The sequence below is a fragment of the Pimephales promelas genome, chromosome 20, assembly GCF_988280905.1.
Source record: "Pimephales promelas chromosome 20, fPimPro1.hap1.1, whole genome shotgun sequence".
Classification (NCBI taxonomy): domain Eukaryota; kingdom Metazoa; phylum Chordata; class Actinopteri; order Cypriniformes; family Leuciscidae; genus Pimephales; species Pimephales promelas.
The window spans coordinates 7720013-7741411 of record NC_142788.1 but is presented as its reverse complement, the minus strand read 5'-3'; the positions used below and the strand labels follow the sequence as shown (position 1 = coordinate 7741411).

Below are 21399 nucleotides of genomic sequence, written 5' to 3'. Positions count from 1 at the left end.
TGATTAATTATGGCAATGTTCGGACATATTATAGACTGTTAATAGTTATTTTATATGTATATAATTCATTGTAATCGACCTAAATGTTTTAGACAATTTTTAATGAGGAATAAGATTAATATTTTATTATCCTCACAGCACGTTGGTTATGTGCTGTGAAAATATTGCGTGGCAAATTAATTATAATAGCGGATTAATTTAATAGTAAAATTAGCCTATAGGCCTCCCCTAATAATGATAATATAATAATAATAATAATAATTAAATGCATAAATTGAAAATACTAAATCATCTTGCCTTTAAAAAAGTGATCCTGAAGACCTTAATTGGTTTGATTAGATTTGGAGATGAACTGTGCAGGACAGTCGATCGGCAGGAGCAGGATTGGGCACCCTTGCTCTAATAATGCCTCAACCCCATTGAGGCATTATTAGATTGAGACATTATTAGAGTCTGACAATACCTCTCTCAATCCAGAGATATTGTCAAAACAAGTATCTGCTATCATAGCAGATGCTTGTTTTGACAATATCTCTGGATACATACACGTAAATAGGCGCAATCCAGGGGGTTATCGCAGATATTACACGTATAGTGTGAACAGTGAAGTCGCAGCTCGACAATCGGACCGTACAGTGTGAGCACATAAATCCTGAACTTTGGCTTTGCATCGCATGCGATTTACTCGTTCAGTGTGAGTAGGTGCCTTGCAGAAATCGCACAGACATCGCACAGTGTATGCCCGCCTTAACCGAACTCAGACCACCTCCTCTAGGTAGTCTCGGGTTTGGTACGCCAATGTGCACCCAAGTCCCATGACAGCATTCACATGCGATAGCGATTTTTCAAGCGAATTGTGCCCCGTTCCGAACTAAACTGCCAGTGTGACAGAGATCTCTTGCATAACAGCCCGTTCTCATCCTTTAGCGTCACATAGAACGCTATATGACAAAACAGCGCTATACTACGCACATGGCACCCTTTATCGTTAATATTCACACAAACCCAAGGCGTCATAAATCCTTTAGCGTAATATCAGACTACCCTACCCCACACGTAAACCTAACCATCACAGCGCGTGTAATTTTTACAATAACGGGTGCCATGTGCGTAGTATAGCGCCGTTTTGTCATATAGCGTTCTATATGATGCTAAAGGATGAGAATGCGTTGGGCATTATTAGAGCAAGGGTGCCCAATCCTGCTCCTGCCGATCGACTGTCCTGCACAGTTCATCTCCAAATCTAATCAAACCAATTAAGGTCTTCAGGATCACTTTTTTAAAGGCAAGTTTGATTAGAGTTGAAGATGAACTGTACAGGACAGTCAATCAGCAGGATCAGGGGCCTCATTTATAAAACTGTACGTTGGATTTACGTCAGAAGTGGCGTACGGATGAAACATAGGACGTGCCTACATACAGAAATATTCGGATTTATAAAAATGTACGCAAGCAGATCCTACGCAGTTTTCCGTTAATAAATCAATTCTAAATGTAGCGCAGCTTTTGCAGCTTCATGTCACACCCATAATTGCCCATAAATAGTCAGTGAAACGCCCACAATTTAATATTCATCGATTGCGAAATCATGGCAGACACAGAGAAAAACCGAGAAATGTAACTTCTTGTGCGTCATTACGCATTGTGATGGCATCATGGCATTTTATTACCATCCATTTGATTGCATCTGACAAGCTATAGATGTGTTATGAGGATGAATTGCTAGCACACCAATATAAACCACAGTAAACCTCTCTTGTATTGCAGAACATATTTCACTTTTCTTTTTGCAAATATGTGTTAATTTGCATTTCTGTTGTAATCTTCGTTTGATTTTGTTTGTATTACTGGTGAAAAAAACGGGTGTTTGAGTAGACTGTCAATTGTAAGACTTGCTTTGTGACATCTTCATGTTTTTTATGAGGCGCAATATTGCCATTTCTTTTGGTCTACAGTTTCACACACTTTCACGTGTTTCTTCCATCTGCCATTTCTCATTTCACCCATTTTTGTGCGTACACCTGGGTGGGAGTTTGCGTGAAGGACCGCACATTTTCCCGTCAAGTTTGCTTTTTATAAATACCAATCATTGCGTAGAGAGCAGCGTACGCCGCCTTTTGTGCGTGGGCAACGTTTATAAATGAGGCCCCTGGATTGGGCACCCCTGACCTAGAGTAACATAACATAACACTGTTCTTATTTATTTTAAATGACAACTTATTTTACTTCTGGGATGTTTTTTCCAGATTGAAACAGGACATTCAGTGAGGAATAGTGTAGGGTGGATTGTGATGAGTGAAGTAGATGGTGGTATTACCATGGGTTGGTTCAACTCTCCATTTGTCCTTAACATCTCCTAAAAGCTCATAGTGGAAAGGTGAACTATGTGGAGGAAGGTCCAGGTCTACAGCTTTGATGTTGGCCACTGTGGGCTCTTTATCCAGACATATGTTGACTGTGTTCACTTCTAGCATTGGTACGTTATCATTTTCATCATTCAGGTGAATAAATAGAGTTCCAGTCCCTGTCAGCGGTGGGACACCTGCCAATCGGAGACAAACAGAAAAATTAATTTGGAGTACAAAACATGATAATGTTGTCATACATGTTCATTCATGAGTTTAGCTTTCTTCATGATGAAAAGAGGACAGTTGTTTCACCCTAATATTTCTGACACTGACTGCTATAGAATGTCTTGCAATTGGTGGCAGACTTCATGCCATTATCGTAAGTATGGTTACACAAGACTAACTGGATAGATAATTTTTCCATGCATTTTCCGCTAGATGGATTTTAATGTTGGACCCTGTGTGGTTAATTATTTCATTAAATTCAATTTGTAAATCATTTTGTAAATAAAATCACTTATTTGTCCAGGTATACTTTAAGTATTAAGTTAAGTGTGTTATGCTCACCAAGGCTACGTTTATTCGATAAGAAATGCAGTAAAAGAAATGCCGTTGTGCTGCCTAATATTTTTTTTTTGGAAACGGTGATAACTTTTTCAGGATTCTTTGCTGAAAAGTTCAAAAGAACAGCATTTATTTGAAATATAATTTTTTTGTAACAAAAAAAAATATTTTGGGGGGGGGGCACGTGACTATGACTGGCTGAGGACGTGTTTTCGCTGAGCTCCCGCTCCCACACAACATTAAAAAACTTTCTTGCAACTTACTACACCCCTCTTAGCTTAAAATAGCAACTAAATAAGTGGCAACAAACTAATGAACTTTGCTGGTGATTAACCATGTCGAAACAGACGAAAATTCAGTCAAGGAAGTTGACAAATACTCCAGCTGCTAATGCTAGCTCTGCTAGCGACTCTACCAATTTACAAGACGATGGGCCTCTGCCTATTGTGGACACCGCGACTCTGATCCGCGAGGTAACCCAAAGTTTTACCAAGGCCATGGACGAAAAGCTCTCTAAATTCTCAGAGACTCTAGAAAAAATCTCCTCAACTTTGGAGAGCCAGTCCAAACGCATCACCGCGGCGGAGCAGTGAGTTTCGGATGTGGAAGACACAATGGCCGGACTGGAGCTAAGAGTTGCCGAAGCAGAGAAGAAAATTAAGATAATGGCAGAAAACCTGGATGATATGGAGAACCGGAGCAGGCGGGACAATATCCGTGTCCTCAATCTGGAAGAGGGCACGGAGGGGAAACGTCCTATACAGTTCTTTGAATCTTGGCTGCCGACTGTACTCGGATTAGAGGGTAGCCCCGGTACTAAAAGTTGTATTAAGATCGACCGGGCACATCGCAGCTTGGGACTACAGGGAGCGCGTCCACGTCCGGTGATTATTAAGCTACACAATTCCAGAGACAAACCCAGGATAATGGCAGCACTGAGGGGAAAGCCGAACCTGGAGTACGAGGGCAAAAAGATATTTATTCATCAAGACCTGTCTACTGCGGTCCGTGAGAAACGTCGCGCCTTCAATAGCGTATGTCAAGCCCTCATTGACAAAGGTATCCGTTTCAACATGCGATTCCCAGCTACACTCACCGTGAACCACAACGGTACGGAGCACAAATTTGAAACACGAAGAGCTGCAGAAAACTTTCTCAATACGCTGGAATAGAGTCAGAAGATGACTCCGGGCTGTGATTCTCATCTGCTGGTTCGCTAAGGACTGAGTAAGTTTTATATATATAATTAATAATTCGTTACATTTATATAGCGCTTTTCTGGACACTCAAAGCGCTTCACATAGAAGGGGGGATCTCCTCAACCACCACCAATGTGCAGCATCCACCTGGATGATGCGACGGCAGCCATATTGCGCCAGAACGCTCACCACACACCAGCTTACTGGTGGAGAGGAGACAGTGATGAAGCCAATTGGTGTATATGGGGATGATTAGGAGGCCATGATAGACAGAGGCTACTGGGCAAATTTGGCCAGGATGCCGGGGTTACACCCCTGCTCTTACGAAAGACATCCTGGGATATACAGAAGACTATATATTCTAAAACTATTACCACAGCAAACTAAAACAGTTTGCATGAGAATTTAAATGGGTTCGGAGCCGAGTTGGTTCAACTATGTTTCGTCCTAGAGATACGAGGGATTTGATGTTACCAGTAATATTGTTGCTACAGGATCTTTTTGCTGATCTGACTTATCAGAATAATAATGTGCTCGCAAACTTTATGTTGTGGGGGTGGGAGTGAGATATGGAAACTGTTTTGTTTTCCAGAAGCGATTACTTCTTTTCAGCAGCATGTGCTCTTACAACACTACCCATTGGGTAGCTTTTTGTTTTTGTTCTGACGTTCTCCCATTTGTTCGAGATGGGCAAGTTTATCCCAGCACAATGTATCTGTCCAACAAGTGTGACGTGCAATATGTGTTTTTTTTTTGGTTGTTTTTTTAACCGTTCTATATGTTTTATCTACCCTAAATGGATTCATTGCTCTTATTTGCTACTCTTTAAGTCCATGTCATGAGTAACACAAAAATTATTACACTAAATGTCAAAGGTATCAATCATGTGGTGAAGCGGCGGAAAATTCTTTCTATGCTCAAAAAAGATAATGTACAAGTGGCATTATTACAAGAGACCCACCTCACTGATCTGGAACACTTAAAATTAAAGCGAGATTGGGTCGGTCAAATTTATTATTCTTCATTTAACTCAAAGAGTAGAGGAGTGGCAATACTTATCCATAAAAATCTTACATTTACACTTGATAAAGTCATTCAAGATACTGAAGGAAGGTATGTTGCTGTCACTGGGTGTCTATATGGAGAACGTGTTCTTATAGGAAGCGTCTATACCCCCAATACATTTGATAGCTTGTTTTATTCTAAATTATTGGCTGACATCTCCTCAATTTGCCCTCCATATGTCATACTTGGAGGAGATTTTAACTGCGTGTTGGCCCCAGAAATGGACCACAGCCCACCTAAAACTTTACCCCCCACCAAAATGGCTCAAGCTACAAAGGAGCTCTGTTCAGATCTGGTTTTATTTGATGCATGGAGGGTAATTAATCCGCAAGAAAAAGACTTCATATTTTTTTCTCGCCCTCATCACTCTTTTTCAAGAATTGATTATTTTCTTGTCTCGAGGTTAACCCTGGACAAGACTATAAACTGTTCTATCAATCCATGTGCCCTCTCAGACCACTCATCGGTCTTTATAGAACTCAGGCCACCTTACTATAACCCCCTATCTAGACGCTGGCGCTTAAATATTTCTCTTTTAAGTGACCCTGCATTTTTAACATATTTGGAATCACAATGGGACATTTTCATCTCAACAAATGATTCACCTGAGATCTCTCCGTCTACTCTGTGGGAAACAGGCAAGGCCTTCATGAGGGGAGCCATAATTTCCTATACTGCTGCAAAGAGAAAAAGTATGCTGGCAAAACAAATAGAACTTGAGCAACAAATTAAAGCTCTGGATAGGGACCTCAAGACCACAGCCTCATTATCTATACTTAAAAAATTAGAAGCAGCCCGCTCTGCCCTAGACCAACTTTTGTCTCAAAAAGCAGAATCTGCCATCTTTTTTGCTAAGCATAGATTATTCGAATCTGGCAATAAAACTGGGAGGCTCCTGGCTCGACTAGCCAGGGGCCAGACAGGGCCTCATGTTATTCCATCGGTTAGGGACAGTAAAGGCACAGAGCATTTCGAAACCAAAACCATATGCAAAATTTTTAAGGATTTTTATCAAGAACTATATTCCTCCGAATGCCAAAACACTCCAGAGCAGAGGAAAAGATTTTTTGATAGAATACATCTTCCCACTCTAACTGAAGATTGTAGAAATGACTTATGTAGACCAATTACAGCACAAGAAGTTGCAGAGACCATTAAATCACTACAGAGTGGGAAAGCCCCGGGTCCGGATGGATTCGGGCCTGAATTTTATAAAAAGATGATTAAGCTGGTGGTTGGACCCCTGACTAGCATGTTTACTGAATCATTTGAAAGAGGCACGCTTCCACCAACTTTAAATCTGGCCCACATCTCTTTGATTTTAAAAAAAGATAAGCCTTCTGATTGTTGCAGGTCTTATAGACCAATAAGTTTGCTTGGTGTTGACTGTAAAATATTATCAAAACTCCTGGCTAGAAGGCTGGAGGAGATGCTACCTGTTTTAGTCAGACCAGACCAGACTGGTTTTGTAAAAAATAGATATTCTTTCTCAAATGTTCGAAGGCTCCTAAACATAATACAATTTTCGCATAGCACTAAGAAGAGGGTTCTGGCGGTCTCTTTAGACGCTGAAAAAGCATTTGACCGGGTGGAGTGGGAGTACCTTGATGTTCTTGATAAATTTGGGCTGGGCTCAGATTTTATTCAGTGGGTTAAGCTTCTATACAGGTCTCCCACCGCCCGGGTCATGGTAAATGGCTTGGTGTCTGACATTTTCCCCTTGAGTAGAGGTACGCGTCAGGGTTGTCCCCTCTCACCGCTTTTATTTGCACTTGCTCTCGAGCCACTTGCTGAGACTATTAGGAATCACAATGGACTATCCGGTGTAACTTTAGGAGATATTGAATACAAAATATCGCTTTATGCTGACGACATATTACTGTTTATCACTAAACCAGAGAATTCTATACCCGCTCTGGTAGCAATTATAGATCAATTTGGCCAAATTTCAGGATACAAAATTAACTATGACAAATCAGAGGCCCTGCCACTGGGTGACTTTGGAGACCGTGCATCTCTTGTTAATTTTCCATTTAGATGGTCGAGTACTGGCTTTGTTTACCTGGGCGTCAGAGTATCGGCTAAGGTTGAAGAATTGTATAAATTGAATTTTAAGCCTACTTTGACAGCAGTTAAACGTGATCTTGAAAGATGGTTCGATCTTCCTCTGTCATGGATGGGCAGGATCAGCCTGATAAAGATGAATGTGCTTCCCAGAATGTTATATCCAATGCAAATGCTACCACTTGGATCACTAGAAAGGCATTTTTAGGTATAGAAAGAGCTCTCTCAAAGTTCATATGGCACGGAAAGAGACCTAGATTAAAGATGAAAACTTTACAATTACCCATTAATAGAGGGGGTCAAGCCCTTCCCAATTTTTTGTATTATAACTGGGCTTGTCACGCACGCATAATATCAGGCTGGCTCAATCAATTTCTCCATCAGGAGGGAACCTCAGTGGATGCCTGGTGCTGTGCCCCTTTCTCCCCTATCAGTCTTATTTCAATTAACAAAGGTGAAATCATGGCAGAGGTTAAAAATAATCCCATCATGCTTAACACTCTAAAGACTTGGCGTGATATCACTAAACATGTTGGTCGGAGAGGTTTTTCATTAGCATTACAACCTATAACCCAAAATAAAGCTTTCCCTCCTGGTGTGGGGAAAAGTATTTTCAATTTTTGGTACTCAAAGGGGCTTCGATTCATGGGTAATTTATTTGAAAATAATAATTTTATGTCATTTTCACAACTTCAAAATAAATACCAAATACCACACAACCACTTTTTTGGTTTTCTTCAGGTTAGACACTTTATACAGTCCAGTCTTGTACTCCCAACAAACCAGTCAATAGAGAGTCCACTTGATGACCCCCTCCTTACTTTTAATTTTCAATTGCTTCCAATAATAGAAAATTTATCTCACTTTTTTATGGAAAACTGTACTCTCTTAATTGTGACAATGTTAACAAAACTAGGGAATCATGGGAGAAGGATTTGGAGATGGATCTTGATATTGATATCTGGTTAGATGCATTTGAATCTGTTAAGAATCTGTTTATGTGTAATAGACTTAGAGAGAGTCAGTACAGGATATTGCACAGATTGCAGCGCACTCCTCATTTTCTAAACAAGATCAACCCTCAAGTTTCTCCCTTCTGTAGGAAATGTAAGAAAGAAGTAGGGACTTACTATCATTGTATTTGGCAGTGTCCCTTAATACTCAGGTATTGGAAGAATATTTCTCAGGAGCTAAGTTCAATTTTTCACAAAACGGTTAAATCAGAACCAGTCTTGCTCCTTCTGAATCTACATCTAGAGCAGCTCTCTCTATCTGCAGGGCAACGGGTGTTGATGGGTAAACTCCTACTTCTAGCAAGGCGTTGTGTTTTGTTCCAGTGGATTGAGGAAAAACCTCCCTCGGTCACACAGTGGTATAGAGAAATATTTAAGGTTTTTCCTCTGGAACGCCTCAGTGCCATATTAAGGGGCAATGCCAATTTGTTTTATAATGTTTGGCAACCTTTTCTTGACCACCTTCCTAGTGATCTTGCTAATTTGCTGCAGGACAGGAGACCACATTTTGTCTTCACCAAGAAGTTATAAATTCTTTTGAATAGTTTTTTTATTTTTTATTTTTTATTATTATTATTTTTTTTATATATATATATATATTTTTTTTTTTTGTATATGTATGTGTTTTGTTGTAAACAATAATGTACATTATGTCATGGAACTTGATGTGCAATCTATGTGTGTGAATAATTTTACCCCTGTTTTGTATGTTGGTAACAGCTGGGCTTGTTTGTTTATTGTTTGTATAAAATCAATAAAAAAAAAGTAAAAAAAAAAAATATATATATATTTTCTGTCGAGTTGGATTAATTGAATGTATCTTTTGCTGAATAAAAATAAGAATTTCTATAAAAACCATCATCTTACCATCATCCACAGCATATAGGGTTGCTCTATAGGTGCCATTTATCCCAAATGGCGACTCTCTGTCCAGAATTTTATTCGTGGATACTAGTCCAGTCTTTGCATCAACAGTTATCCACCCATCAATATCTTCACCTTTAACGAATCTGAGAAATGAAGAAACACTAGATGAATTCACCTTTGTTTATCTGTGATCCTGTACCTCCAATAAACTACAGTGGCATTAGTTTTATACATATTATTAGCATCTCGTACTTAAATGTGTTTATATGGCTTCCATCCATGTCTTTAGCAGTGAAGGTTGCAAGACTTGTTCCTGCTGCTATGTTCTCCATTATGTGAACGTGTTTAACAGAGGGTGTAAATACTGGAGGGTCGTTGACATCTTCAACATAAATGGTTACTGGAATGGTATTATAGAGGTTTTCAACACTCATGCCAGAGTTTTGAGGTATTTTGTTGAGCTCCCACATAGCATTCGGCACTTGCTTTTTGACCTTACATGAAAAGTAAGGAATTTCGTTCTGCACACTGATGGATAGATTTTGGTATGATTGCTCCTCATAGTCCATTTGCTAGGTGTTGGAATGTAGGAATGAGCCAAAAAATAAAGATAGTTTAGAGAGGTGTCAACATGAATGTATGCATAATATATTTCTTACATCAACAAAACAGTTTGCCTACCTTAACAACTGTTAAAATCCCCTCGTTTGTATTAGGGTCTGTTTCAATTTTGAATTGCTCCCTTTTATCTCCATGGATAGTGTATTTGGCTTTCCAGGCTTTTGAACCACGTTTGTCTTTGTCTGTTACTTGCAGTCGCAGAACTTCAACTTCAGTTTCCCGCTCCTTGACCTTCCCAGGTCCCTGAAACACAAGTGAAATATTTGGTTACGTTTTATATAACAACCTGTATTAAAATATATATATATATATATATTTAACAAGAATATCACAAGCATTAAAACTTGAAAACTTCAATGTCCAATGTGAAACGAATTGGTTACCTAATGTAACCTCGGTTCTCTCTAGATGAGGGAATGAGTATTGCGTAAGTTTAGCTTACGCTACGGGAAAGATTCATCTTCTCGAGATATTATCCTTAATTTTGTATCTATTGTCAACAGAGTGCAGCAGCTAGCAGACCTAGAGAAGGCTGTCTAGGGTGCTCATTGGCTGCCCTGCGGCAACTGCAGCAGCCTACCACTAAGCCCGACGTGACGCCACGTCCAATGAAGGGCGTGCATGCCCTCAACGCGCCCTAGCCCTTGGAATGGGCGTGGCTTAGCGTATATAAGCAGGGCTCGGAGGCTGAATCTCTGGTTTTCATCGACTGAAACGAAATAGCGCTCGTGGCACGAGCATGGCAGGTTACGCAATACGAGAGATCCTCTCATAAGTGAACGTATCGGTTACCATATAACGTAATCTCGATTCTCTCTAGATGAGGGAACGAGTATTGTGTAACCTGCCGTGCTCCCTGACCGGGCAGAGGAGATTAACATCGCTCTCACTATCAGATGCTGGCAGAGCCCATAGGGAAATGACCTGAAATGAGCCAATCACTTATCCATATCTAGGTTTGAGGATAACTTTAGTCATTTGGTCCAAACGCAAGACACGCAGCACTGACAAGCGTGTAAGTCCCCCGCACCTTTTACTGATGACAGTGTGATCAGAAAAATGGTTTTCAATAATAGGTATTTTAAATCCACAGAGTCTAAAGGTTCAAAGGCGTATGCTTTCAGGGCCTCCAGAACCAAATCCCACATAGGAACTAAAGGGGGACGCGGGGGATTCATTCTCCTGGCTCCTCTAAGGAAGTGGATGACAAGCTCATTGCTTCCTATTGAATGGCCGTGCGTAGATTCTGAGAAGACTGCAATGGCTGCCACATAGACTTTAAGCATGGAATGGGACCTTCCCTCGTCCAGCAGCATTAGAAGAGTGGAGCCTCACGGAGAAAGGTGCATTCCACGATTAAGCAAGCTCCGAGTGAAGCTCTGGGAGGAAGGGCACAGGCCTGGCTGAGGGCACTTAATGGCTCCTTAGGCGGTGACCACTTAAGACGAGTCAATGGCCTGTGAAAGGAGGCGAATCAGCTCAGCGTCCACTCCCGTGTGGGTCCTGCCAGATTCCTGGATCCAGGAGGAGGCGGAGTGATTGGAACTCAACCAATCCTCGCTGTCCGTAGCCAGAATGGAACAGCTGTCTTCTGCGACGAGTCCTTCCGCCTCATCATCAGATGAGACGGCACAGTGGGCCAGTGGCTGCGCATCGGTGAGGGGGGACGGAGAAGGCGAGGGTGAGGCTTGAGGGAGGGACTCCGGTGAGCGATTCGCAACGGCTACAGGCTCCGGCGGCCTTTGAGAACGGCGCTTCTACCAGCGCGGTCCTACAAAGGGTGGAGAGACAGCTTCGGTGGTAACAGCTTCGAGTCGAGCCCACAGGGTTGAATCTTCTCAGAATTCAGCGATGCGGAGAGCTTCACTGATAAATGCTAAGCCACGCCTATTCTGGCAGGCTAGGATGCGTTGAGGGCGCGAGCGCCCTTCATTGGACGTGACGTCACATCTGGCTCAGTGGTAGGCTGCTGCAGTTGCCGCAGGGCAGCCAATGAGCACGCTAGATAGCCTGCTCTAGGTCTGCTAGCTGCTGCACTGCGTTGAAAATAGATACAAATTTAAGGATGATTTTTGGCTTCAATATCTCGAGAAGATGAATCTTTTCCATAAGGTAAGCTAAACTTACACAATATGGGAGAACCTCTAATAAGAGAACCTACTGTTTTGCCAGAGAACCCTGGAAGATTGTTGTTTTCGTCGAAAATATTGATTATCACTGTACTTGTACTTGACAATTGTATCTTTTCCCCTTTGTCCTTTGCTTCAACCAGGATTGTATATGTCTGAGCTTTCTGGAAAAGATTAATTAAGTAGATTTCTTTTGTAGGAATGAATACATATTAATAAAGCACAAATAGGAATGCATATTATCTGAATGAAATGTAACAGGTAAATAATTATTACCAATGAAAGAAATTAGTTTCATACCTCATAGTCCAAACACCCTCTAAAATAAACTGTCCCATATTTTTGTCCTTTTTGCTGCTGAATATAAAATTCAACATTATCTTGTTTTGGTGTGAAAGACTTTATTGTTAAATCAAATGTTCCATTGTTTGTACTTGAATCATCTCCATCAGTTGCCAGTACTCTCAGTACTTCTTTACCTAGGAAAAAAATGTGTTACATGAATGTAAAGTAATTTCTTCACCCTCCAAGTATTTATTTGATATTGAAGGATATTTCACCTAGACCTTATTTAATCTCTTATGTTGTTTCACACCTGTATGCTGTTATTAATGTTGTACTACAGAATCCAATCCTATCTGGACATGATTTCACATTGTATTTATATTGTCTCATACAATTGGATACAATCGTACAATTACATCTGTAATGACATCTAGACGCCTAAATTTAACTGTTGACCCCTTAAACCTACCCATACTTCCAAACCTTAAAAATGCACTTACCTAAAGGATTATTAGGAACACCTGTTCAATTTCTCATTAATTCATTTATCGAATCAACCAATCACATGGCAGTTGCCTCAATACATTTAGGGGTGTGGTCCTGGTAAAGACAATCTCCTGAACTCCAGACTGAATGTCAGAATGGGAAAGAAAGGTGATTTAAGCAATTTTGAGCATGGCATGGTTGTTGGTGGCAGACGGGCCGGTCTGAGTATTTCACAATCTGCTCCGTTACTGGGATTTACAGGCACAACCATTTCTAGGGTTTACAAACAATGGTGTGAAAAGGGAAAAACATCCAGTTTTTCGGCAGTCATGTGGGCAAAAATGCCTTGTTGATGCTAGAGGTCAGAGAAGAATGGGCCGACTGGTTCAAGCTGATAGAAGAGTAACTTTGACTGAAACCACTCGTTACAACCGAGGTATGCAGCAAAACATTTGTGAAGCCACAACATGCACAACCTTGAAGTGGATGGGCTACAACAAGAGAAGACCCCTTTGGAGACCACTCATCTCCACTACAGATAGGAAAAAGAGGCTACAATTTTCAAGAGCTCACCAAAATTGGACAGTTGAAGACTGGGAAAATGTTGCCTGGTCTGATGAGTCTCAATTTCTGTTGAGACGTTCAGATGGCAGAGCCAGAATTTGGCGTAAACAGAATGAGAACATGGATCCATCATGCCTTGTTACCACTGTGCAGGCTGGTGGTGGTGGTGTGATGGTGTGGGGGACGTTTTCTTGGCACACCTTACTACCAATTGGGCATCGCCACAGCCTACCTAAGCATTGTTTTTGACCATGTCCATCCATTTATGGTCACCATGTACCTATCCTCTGATGGCTACTTCCAGCAGGATAATGCACCATGTCACAAAACTCAAATCATTTCAAATTGGTTTCTTTAACATGACAATGAGTTCACTAAACTAAAATAGCAACCACAGTCACCAGATCTCAAGCCAATAGAGCATCTTTGGGATGTGGTGGAATGGGAGCTTCATGCCCTGGATGTGCATCCTACAATTCTCCATCAACTGCAAGATACTATAATATCAATGTGGGCCAATATTTCTAAAGAATGCTTTCAGCAACTTGTTAAATCAATGCCACATAGAATTAAGGCAGTTCTGAAGGCGAAAGGGGGTCAACCACAGTATTAGTATGGTGTCCCTAATAATCCTTTGGGGGAGTGTGTATATATATATATATATATATATACAGTATATATATATATATATATATATATATATATATATATATGAAGAGTTCAGATGCAAAAGCCTCTAAATGCCATTTGAAATTTTCTTCTTTAATGATGATTTTTATCAAACTTGTATATTTAAGTTCAGTAATTTCACTTAAATAACAATTAGTAGGTAATTATTATTACCATTTAAGTGAAATCACTGAACTTAAATATACAAGCTTGATAAAAATGATCATTCTAGAAGAAAATTTCAAATGGCACTTAGAGGCTTTTGCATCTGAACTCTTCATATATATTGGGGTCTGCAAAAACATTGACAGTTTTTTTGGTAACACTTTACAATAAGGTTACAGTAAAGGTGATTAGTTAACATTAGGTAACTGCATTAGTTAGCATGAACTAATAATGAACTGCACTAACATGAACAAACAATAAACAGCTTTGTTTTTATTAAATAACATTAACAAAGTCTAACAAATACAGCAACAAATGAATTGCTTATGGTTGGTTAATGTTATGGTAAATGGACAGCATTTATATTAATGTTAGTTAACATATTAATGTTAGTTAATTCATTAACTAATGAACCTTATTGTAAAGTGTTACCATTTTTTATGCTTTGTTGTGGGTGAACTATTCATTAAATTTGAAAATTTCATTAATAAATTAGTGAAGTGCAAACTATACTGGGTTACCTTGAGGTTCTGACTCATTTACAGCCACTTGATAGACTGTCTGCTGAAATTCTGGAGCGTGATCATTTATGTCCAATATTTTGATATGAACCCCGAGCCTTGTTTCCACTTCAGTGTTTGAGTTGTTTATTGCTTCAAATGTCGACTGTAATTGAGTCCAGTGCATGTCAATATACAAGCCTTTTTTTGCAGTGTATTTACATGAACTTCAATGCTATTATGAAATTGAGTGATTTGTTTATTAGGGAGTACTTACTTTGAGAACTTTAAATCTTTCAAAGTCAACCTTTCCATGTACTAAAACATATCCTTCTTTATCAATATTGAGAATACCCTTTGGCTCTAAATCCACACCCTGACCCTTAAGCACGTATCTGACTAAATAAGACCTTTCAAGTTCAATCTGAAACACAAACAACATGCACACACATCACACTTAAGCAGTACTTGTACACATATGTAATGTGAAAAACATTATACAAATTAATTGGAACTGAACGACAAAACCGCTCACCTTGCCTAGTATATATGGAAATGGACCAGGGTTTTCTTCCTCAATAGTGAAAGAGTCAATGATCCATGCACGCTTCTGTCTGCCCCTGTCAGCCCACACACACACGGTCCAGATAAACTGAGATAAAAAGAAGTCATAAGTAATGTTACGGAAGTCATGTCAATGCGTGAATCTCACAAATTCCCAGTAGCACCTCATTGCAGTAGGCCTACACGAGATCCAGGAGGTGGAGATGGGTAGGATTAGGGGCTAGGGATCAGGAGGCGGGTAGGTTTAGGTATATGTAAGGTGGGAGGAGTTGGATCTGAATACAAGGCCTCTCCCCTGATTTCGTGTTCTGCAGTGAGGACCATCTCCGAATTCTGGCCATAAAATGTCCTATTTCACCTACATTTTCATTTCCTTCAGTGCTGGGGATTACAAATTGTAGTCCATCACTAAATACAATTTACTTTTGACCTAACTTTTTTATCACATTTATACATTTAAGTGAAATCCTTTATCATGTTGATAAAAAAAAAAATTAAATACAAAAAATACAAAGAGAAAGAAAAATTATAAAATGTTTTGTTTTCAACAACTGGAAGTGCATTTCACATTACATTATGTCAGGGTTTCCCAAACTAGGGTTTGTGAAGAAAATGCAGGGGGCTCGTAAACTGATGATAAGTTAATGACAAATTAAATCTTAAACATGTTAAATTAAAATTAAACAATAAAAATAAAGCACTATTTAAAAAAATATCATATTTTATTTTATTTAATTACTTTTTTTTGCTTCTCGAATGTCCATTTAATTATAGTCACCTGACTAGAGGTCGGTCTGTGTTTATTCTGTAAAACTGGAAGACTTTCTGAACATGTATAAGCTTTATGCATGAATTTAAGCATATTATGAATTTACTGTCATTTTGTGAATATTAAGTAATCATGTAATCAATAAAAAAGTTACTGGTATTTTAAAATGCATATTCTAATCCTCTACAAGGATTTCATTTTTGGAATTTGATTACATACAGTAAACCTTAACGCAAATACATCTCTCTCTCTCTTAACTTACAATTCAAACCATTCTTAAAGTGCATGCTTATGTTAATGTGTCATGATATCAAAGACATACAGGAATGAAAGACACTTTCACCACAACCAATAGTAGTAACATGTATCCAAGTCAAAACTAATTAATTAACTAACATTTAACCTACAGTTCTTACAAAGACACATGGCAAAGGATCACATCAGCTAATCATTCAATGGACACCAAAGATTAAACATACAGTATGCGATTTTTGGCCACCAGGGACCACTTATTTTAAATAATAACAAAAGACGTACTTTGATGACGTCGGGAAAGAGCGTGGGCTCACGGGAGTTGTTGTCGCTGTCAATGACAACCAGCTCAGCTCATGGCATGATATCATCGTTTCACTAAATATACTGATATACGGCATCTCTCTGTAGATTTAGCTTGTCAAGAAGCTTTAAATGCAACCCCAATGTTTACCTGTGTCATGCTTTTTCTCCTGTCCCAAACCCTTCTCGGGTCATACTTTTCACCCGTATGTTTGAGCTTTACTGAGCTGGCTGTAGCAGCAGAATGTGCAGGCAAAGCGTAATCGTGGTCCATAACTATAATACAGACGAATATAAATATTTATATTACGCCCCTTCAATGAATGACCTATTTTAGAACATTTCTCATATATAGGGCGCACCGGATTATAAAGCACACAAGATACTGCAGTCAAACGTTTGACTGGGTTTGCGTCATGCATCCACTATGTGCTAAAGGCTAAAGGGAATGTAATGAGTACGCGGCGCCGGAGGTGAGGCGTTTATTTTTTTAGCATGAGCGCGCTGAAGCGGGCACGTACATTTGCAGCCTGACTCATATGAGTATTCAATGTGCGCGGCTCGCTAACAGCAACATTTGGCTGTTTTGAATGAGACGACCCGGTTACTGTGAACGGGGAGCGCTTTATGCGCGAGCAGCACCGGGGACAGTGTCTGTTAAGAGTGAGGGCTCGTGAGCAGGCACGTGATTTACACACATAAAAATACGTACTACTTTTTTTTTCTTCGTCATTTTCTTTGCTTTATTGGCGGTAGTCTAGTGTTCCCCTTTGTGTTTGGCGGTTTCGCCGGGTTCCGCAAGGAAGTTAGAGAAAATAGAGGAGTCAAAGGTTATATGACGCCATAGACGGGCGACGAAACGGAAATAAAGAAACGTCCCGTGTCTTCGAATTAAACTATAAATTTCTCCATATTTGAAAGTTGGTGGAAACTGTCCGTATAATGTAAGTACACATCTAATAGAAACATATAACATAGATACAGTTATTTTTGCTATTTTTAAAGCAGAAAAAATACATATTGTGGCTTTAATTGGCTAATTGTACATAAACCTGGATTTCAACTGACTTTATACAGTGTGATAGACTTCTGCAACATGAACACTATCTGTCTTGGAATATATGAGCAGAGGAACATGAGCCGGCGTGATGGCTTGCAGTACACGATGATATAGCTGTATCTTATGGAAGCTTGTTTCCGCCATAGAATGAAAAATATAAAAGGTGATTGCGACCTTTTATCTCACAATTCTGACTTTTTTCCTCACAATTGCGAGATTACTTCTCGCAATTCTGACATTATTTCTCAGAATTGCGAGATATGAAGTCAGAATTGCGAGATATAAAGTCAGAATTGCGAGTTATAAAGTAAGAATTGCGAGTTATAAAGTCAGAATTGCGAGTTATAAAGTCAGAATTGCGAGATATAAAGTCGCATTGGCGTGTTATAAAGTCAGAAATGCATGATATAAAGTCAGAATTGTGAGCTGTAAAGTCAGAATTGTGAGATTTAAACTCTGAGGGGGAAAAAAGTTAGTCTTTTTGTGAAAAAAAAGTTAGTCTTTTTAGTTAGTCAGAATTGTGAGATAAAAAGTCGCACTTATGTCTTTTTTTCTCAGAATTGCGACTTTATATCTCTCAATTCTGACTTTATATCTCGCAATTCTGACTTTATATCACGCAATTCTGACTTTATATCTCGCAATTCTGACTTTATATTACGCAATTGCGACTTTATATCATGCAATTCTGACTATATCTCGCAATTCTGACTTTATATCACGCAATTCTGACTTTATATCTCACAATTCTGACTTTATAACTCGCAATCGCGACTTTATATCATGCAATTCTGACTTTATATCTCGCAATTCTGACTTTATATCTCGCAATTCTGACTTTATAACTCGCAATTCTGAGAAATAAAGTCAGAATTACGAGATATAAACTCGCAATTGTGAGAAAAAAATTCAGAATTTTGAGATAAAAAGTCACAATTATTTATTTTTTATTATTTATTTTACTGTTATGGCGCCGTTTTATACATGAACAATATTTATATTTAATATTTATTTATATATAAACAATATGAATGTAAGCCAGAGGAGAACTGGCCCCCGACTGAGCCTGGGTTTTCCCAAGGTTTTTTCTCCATCCAATCTGATGGAGTTTTGGTTCCTTGCCACTGTCGCCTTGCTTTTGGCTTGCTTTTGGCTTGCTTAGTTGGGGTTATTCAATATTTAACAATATTATTTATCTGTGTTGTACTACTTTCATGTTATCACTGTGAAGCTGCTTTGATACAATCTGTATTGTGAAAAGCGCTATATAAATAAATGTGACTTGACTTGACTTGACTATTTTATTTTTATATTCAGTGACCGAAACAAGCTTCCATAGTATCTCATCACACAGGCCTTCACTGAAAAAAAAAATGGAGTAGGATTTACTTGAAAAAAGCTAGGCAACTTTTTTTCATTTAGAAAATGCTAGTAAATTTACAAAGATTTGCCAAGTAAAAACCTAAACATATTTATCAGTAGATTTAATTAGAAATCTTTAAGTTAAATTTACTTGGAATATGGAATTAAGTAAACTTTACAGAAAATACGCAATTTTAACTTGGCTAGTAAAAGGTTGATTAACATATGGCATGATATAAATTACTTAAAGATGATCTAAGTAAAGCACATACTATAAATGACTAATACAATTCAATATTTGTTGTTTTTGGGAAATGTAATGCAAAAGGAAAGGAAATTTCAACTAAATCGATATTAAGCATCATGTGAATGCAAAGACCTCAATACTTGGTAGACAATGGCAGTAACATTTGATGGGTCGTTTTTGTGTTTGAATGTGTAATTTTGAGCAAAAAAATTACTTGAAATGTCACAAAACGGCAATTTACTAATACTGACAACAAAATTCAATGATAAAACAGTGTAAATACAGCTGGAAACCAGTAAAAAATGAACCTCATTAATTATTCAAGGTCCAGTATGGGAACCCCAGTATCAGAAAGGTTGAGTAATTTTTACTTAATTTTATTGAGTTGATATTTACACTTTCATTTCTACTCACTTGAATTAAGTACTGATATGGAATTTACTTAGTTTTTTAAATTCTTGCCTGAACTAACTTTTTCATGTAAATTACATTGTTTTTTGTCAGTAGTATTTACTTCACCAAAAAAATCATTTTTTACAGTGTTGAACTCACCAGCACCAGGAGCAAACTAACAGAAAGGGTCTTCATGTTGAAGCAGATCGTCAAGCAATCCAGTGTGAATGAGTTCCCTTCTTTCTCATAGAGCAATAGTATTCACTGCTCAAATAACAGATGGGAGAGGGGAGGAGATATTCAGATCAGGGAAGGCAGGGACTGGCTCAGTGCTATTTTACTCTGTTATTTGATACAATGTTATTTATTTGTGTGTGTGTGTGTGTGTGTGTGTGTGTGTGTGTGTGTGTGTGTGTGTGTGTGTGTGTGTGTGTGTGTGTGTGTGTGTGTGTGTGTGTGTGTGTGTGTGTGTGTGTGTTTTATTAGTTTTATTGAAGTTTAGCTTATTTAGTTTTAGTTATTTTAGCCCTTTTCTTAAACTAAACCAAAATGAGAAAAATTGCTTTGGCAACTATGGCTGAAATAAAATACGCTTAATTATAATGTTATGTTGACATGCAGTAGAAAAAATACACATCATATCCAAAAATAAAGAATTCCTTCCATAGTTTCAGTTGAATCATGGCCACATTGTACTAATTCATTTCCCCCCTTTTTTTATTTAGTCAAATTAGTACAAAGTGACAGATTCATAATTCATGCTTCGTAATCCAACAACAATCTCGTCAACAGTAACATTGAACTCAAATACTAAAGCAAAGCATGCATGTTAAATGCCTATATTAATGTTTTAACCTCTGCACGTCTTAATTTCTTGATTTCACCATGAACAAACGCTAAACAAAATTAGCTATAATATGAAAGTAGATATTTCACTGAAGTGACAATTTTATTTAGTTTAATTTACTTTATTTTACTTACGATAATGACAAATTTGAAAGAAAAAATGCTTTTAAGATATGCATAATATTGTCTGTTATTTCATAAAAAAATAAAATAAAATAAAAAACACTGGAAAAAAATGTATAAAACCCTCTTTTTTAGTATATTACACAGTATTAATTAGAAAAATGTGCTGTTGTAACCTTGGGGAGCTGCTTAATTACCAGTCTTTGGAAACATTGTTGAACACTAAATGACGAAAACGTTCTGATGCAAGGCACACCTAATTCCACAAAACAGGCAGACAATGTTATCAGAGGGTGTCATCCGAGAACTTGGCTGCAATTTTCCTGCGCATCACTGCATGGTTCCTGAGAACTGAACAGGCTTGGCAAGTTAACACACGTTAAGTGAGTCTATTTTGTTTGTTGTAATTTTTGTATTTTTTGTTATTTGTCTAGGGACTACGGATGTAAATTAGCCCTGTGGCTATAATCCGGCATGTTTACGTCTGTTTTGTTGTCTCAATTCAGAAGTTCATTAATGTGCATTGTCCCTATCAAATAAATAAATAAATTAAATTAAATTATTATTTGTATTTTACAAATATTACCTTAGCAGTCCTTATTTGGTCAACTGTGTGATGTTACAGTATGTCAGTTGCTGAAATGTAACATTATTAAAAAAAACATGGATATTGCTATGTTTGTAACAAGTTAGCTTAAAGGGGAAATATTTATAATCAATCATAACTTGTTATGATTGATTATGAATATTTGGGTCAGTTACTTGGATTTGCATTTGTAGCCATTGCATCTTGGAAAAGGAGTGTCAAACTGTCAAACATTGAAGTTGCATTAGTTTTCTTCTCCGTTGGATGAAGAAGATATTATGAACTTGCATGGATAGTTCGACTATGTTCTGCATGAAAGTTTTCTTTCACATGGCTGAGCACATGCAGATTGTGA

General features: G+C 38.4%; 1 protein-coding gene across 5 annotated transcripts in view; it reads right to left on the bottom strand.

Moving 5' to 3' along the window:
* Nucleotides 1-19747, bottom strand: part of LOC120491247 (cadherin-like protein 26) — a 43618-nt gene extending 23871 nt beyond the window's left edge. For 4 of the 5 annotated variants that reach the window (XM_089124176.1, XM_089124177.1, XM_089124178.1 and 1 more), the window contains exons 1-10: nucleotides 19649-19747; nucleotides 15075-15191; nucleotides 14817-14963; nucleotides 14561-14705; nucleotides 12171-12349; nucleotides 11903-12034; nucleotides 9802-9984; nucleotides 9373-9692; nucleotides 9121-9263; nucleotides 2318-2542 (exon numbers count right to left, since the gene is read on the bottom strand). In XM_089124176.1, the coding sequence (XP_088980302.1) occupies nucleotides 2318-2542; nucleotides 9121-9263; nucleotides 9373-9692; nucleotides 9802-9984; nucleotides 11903-12034; nucleotides 12171-12349; nucleotides 14561-14705; nucleotides 14817-14963; nucleotides 15075-15191; nucleotides 19649-19684 (1627 nt within the window). In that variant the 5' untranslated portion in view covers nucleotides 19685-19747. The remainder of the gene's footprint in view (nucleotides 1-2317; nucleotides 2543-9120; nucleotides 9264-9372; nucleotides 9693-9801; nucleotides 9985-11902; nucleotides 12035-12170; nucleotides 12350-14560; nucleotides 14706-14816; nucleotides 14964-15074; nucleotides 15192-19648) is intronic. The other variant, XM_089124180.1, reaches the window with a different exon arrangement.
* Between the last annotated feature and the right edge of the window lie 1652 nt (nucleotides 19748-21399).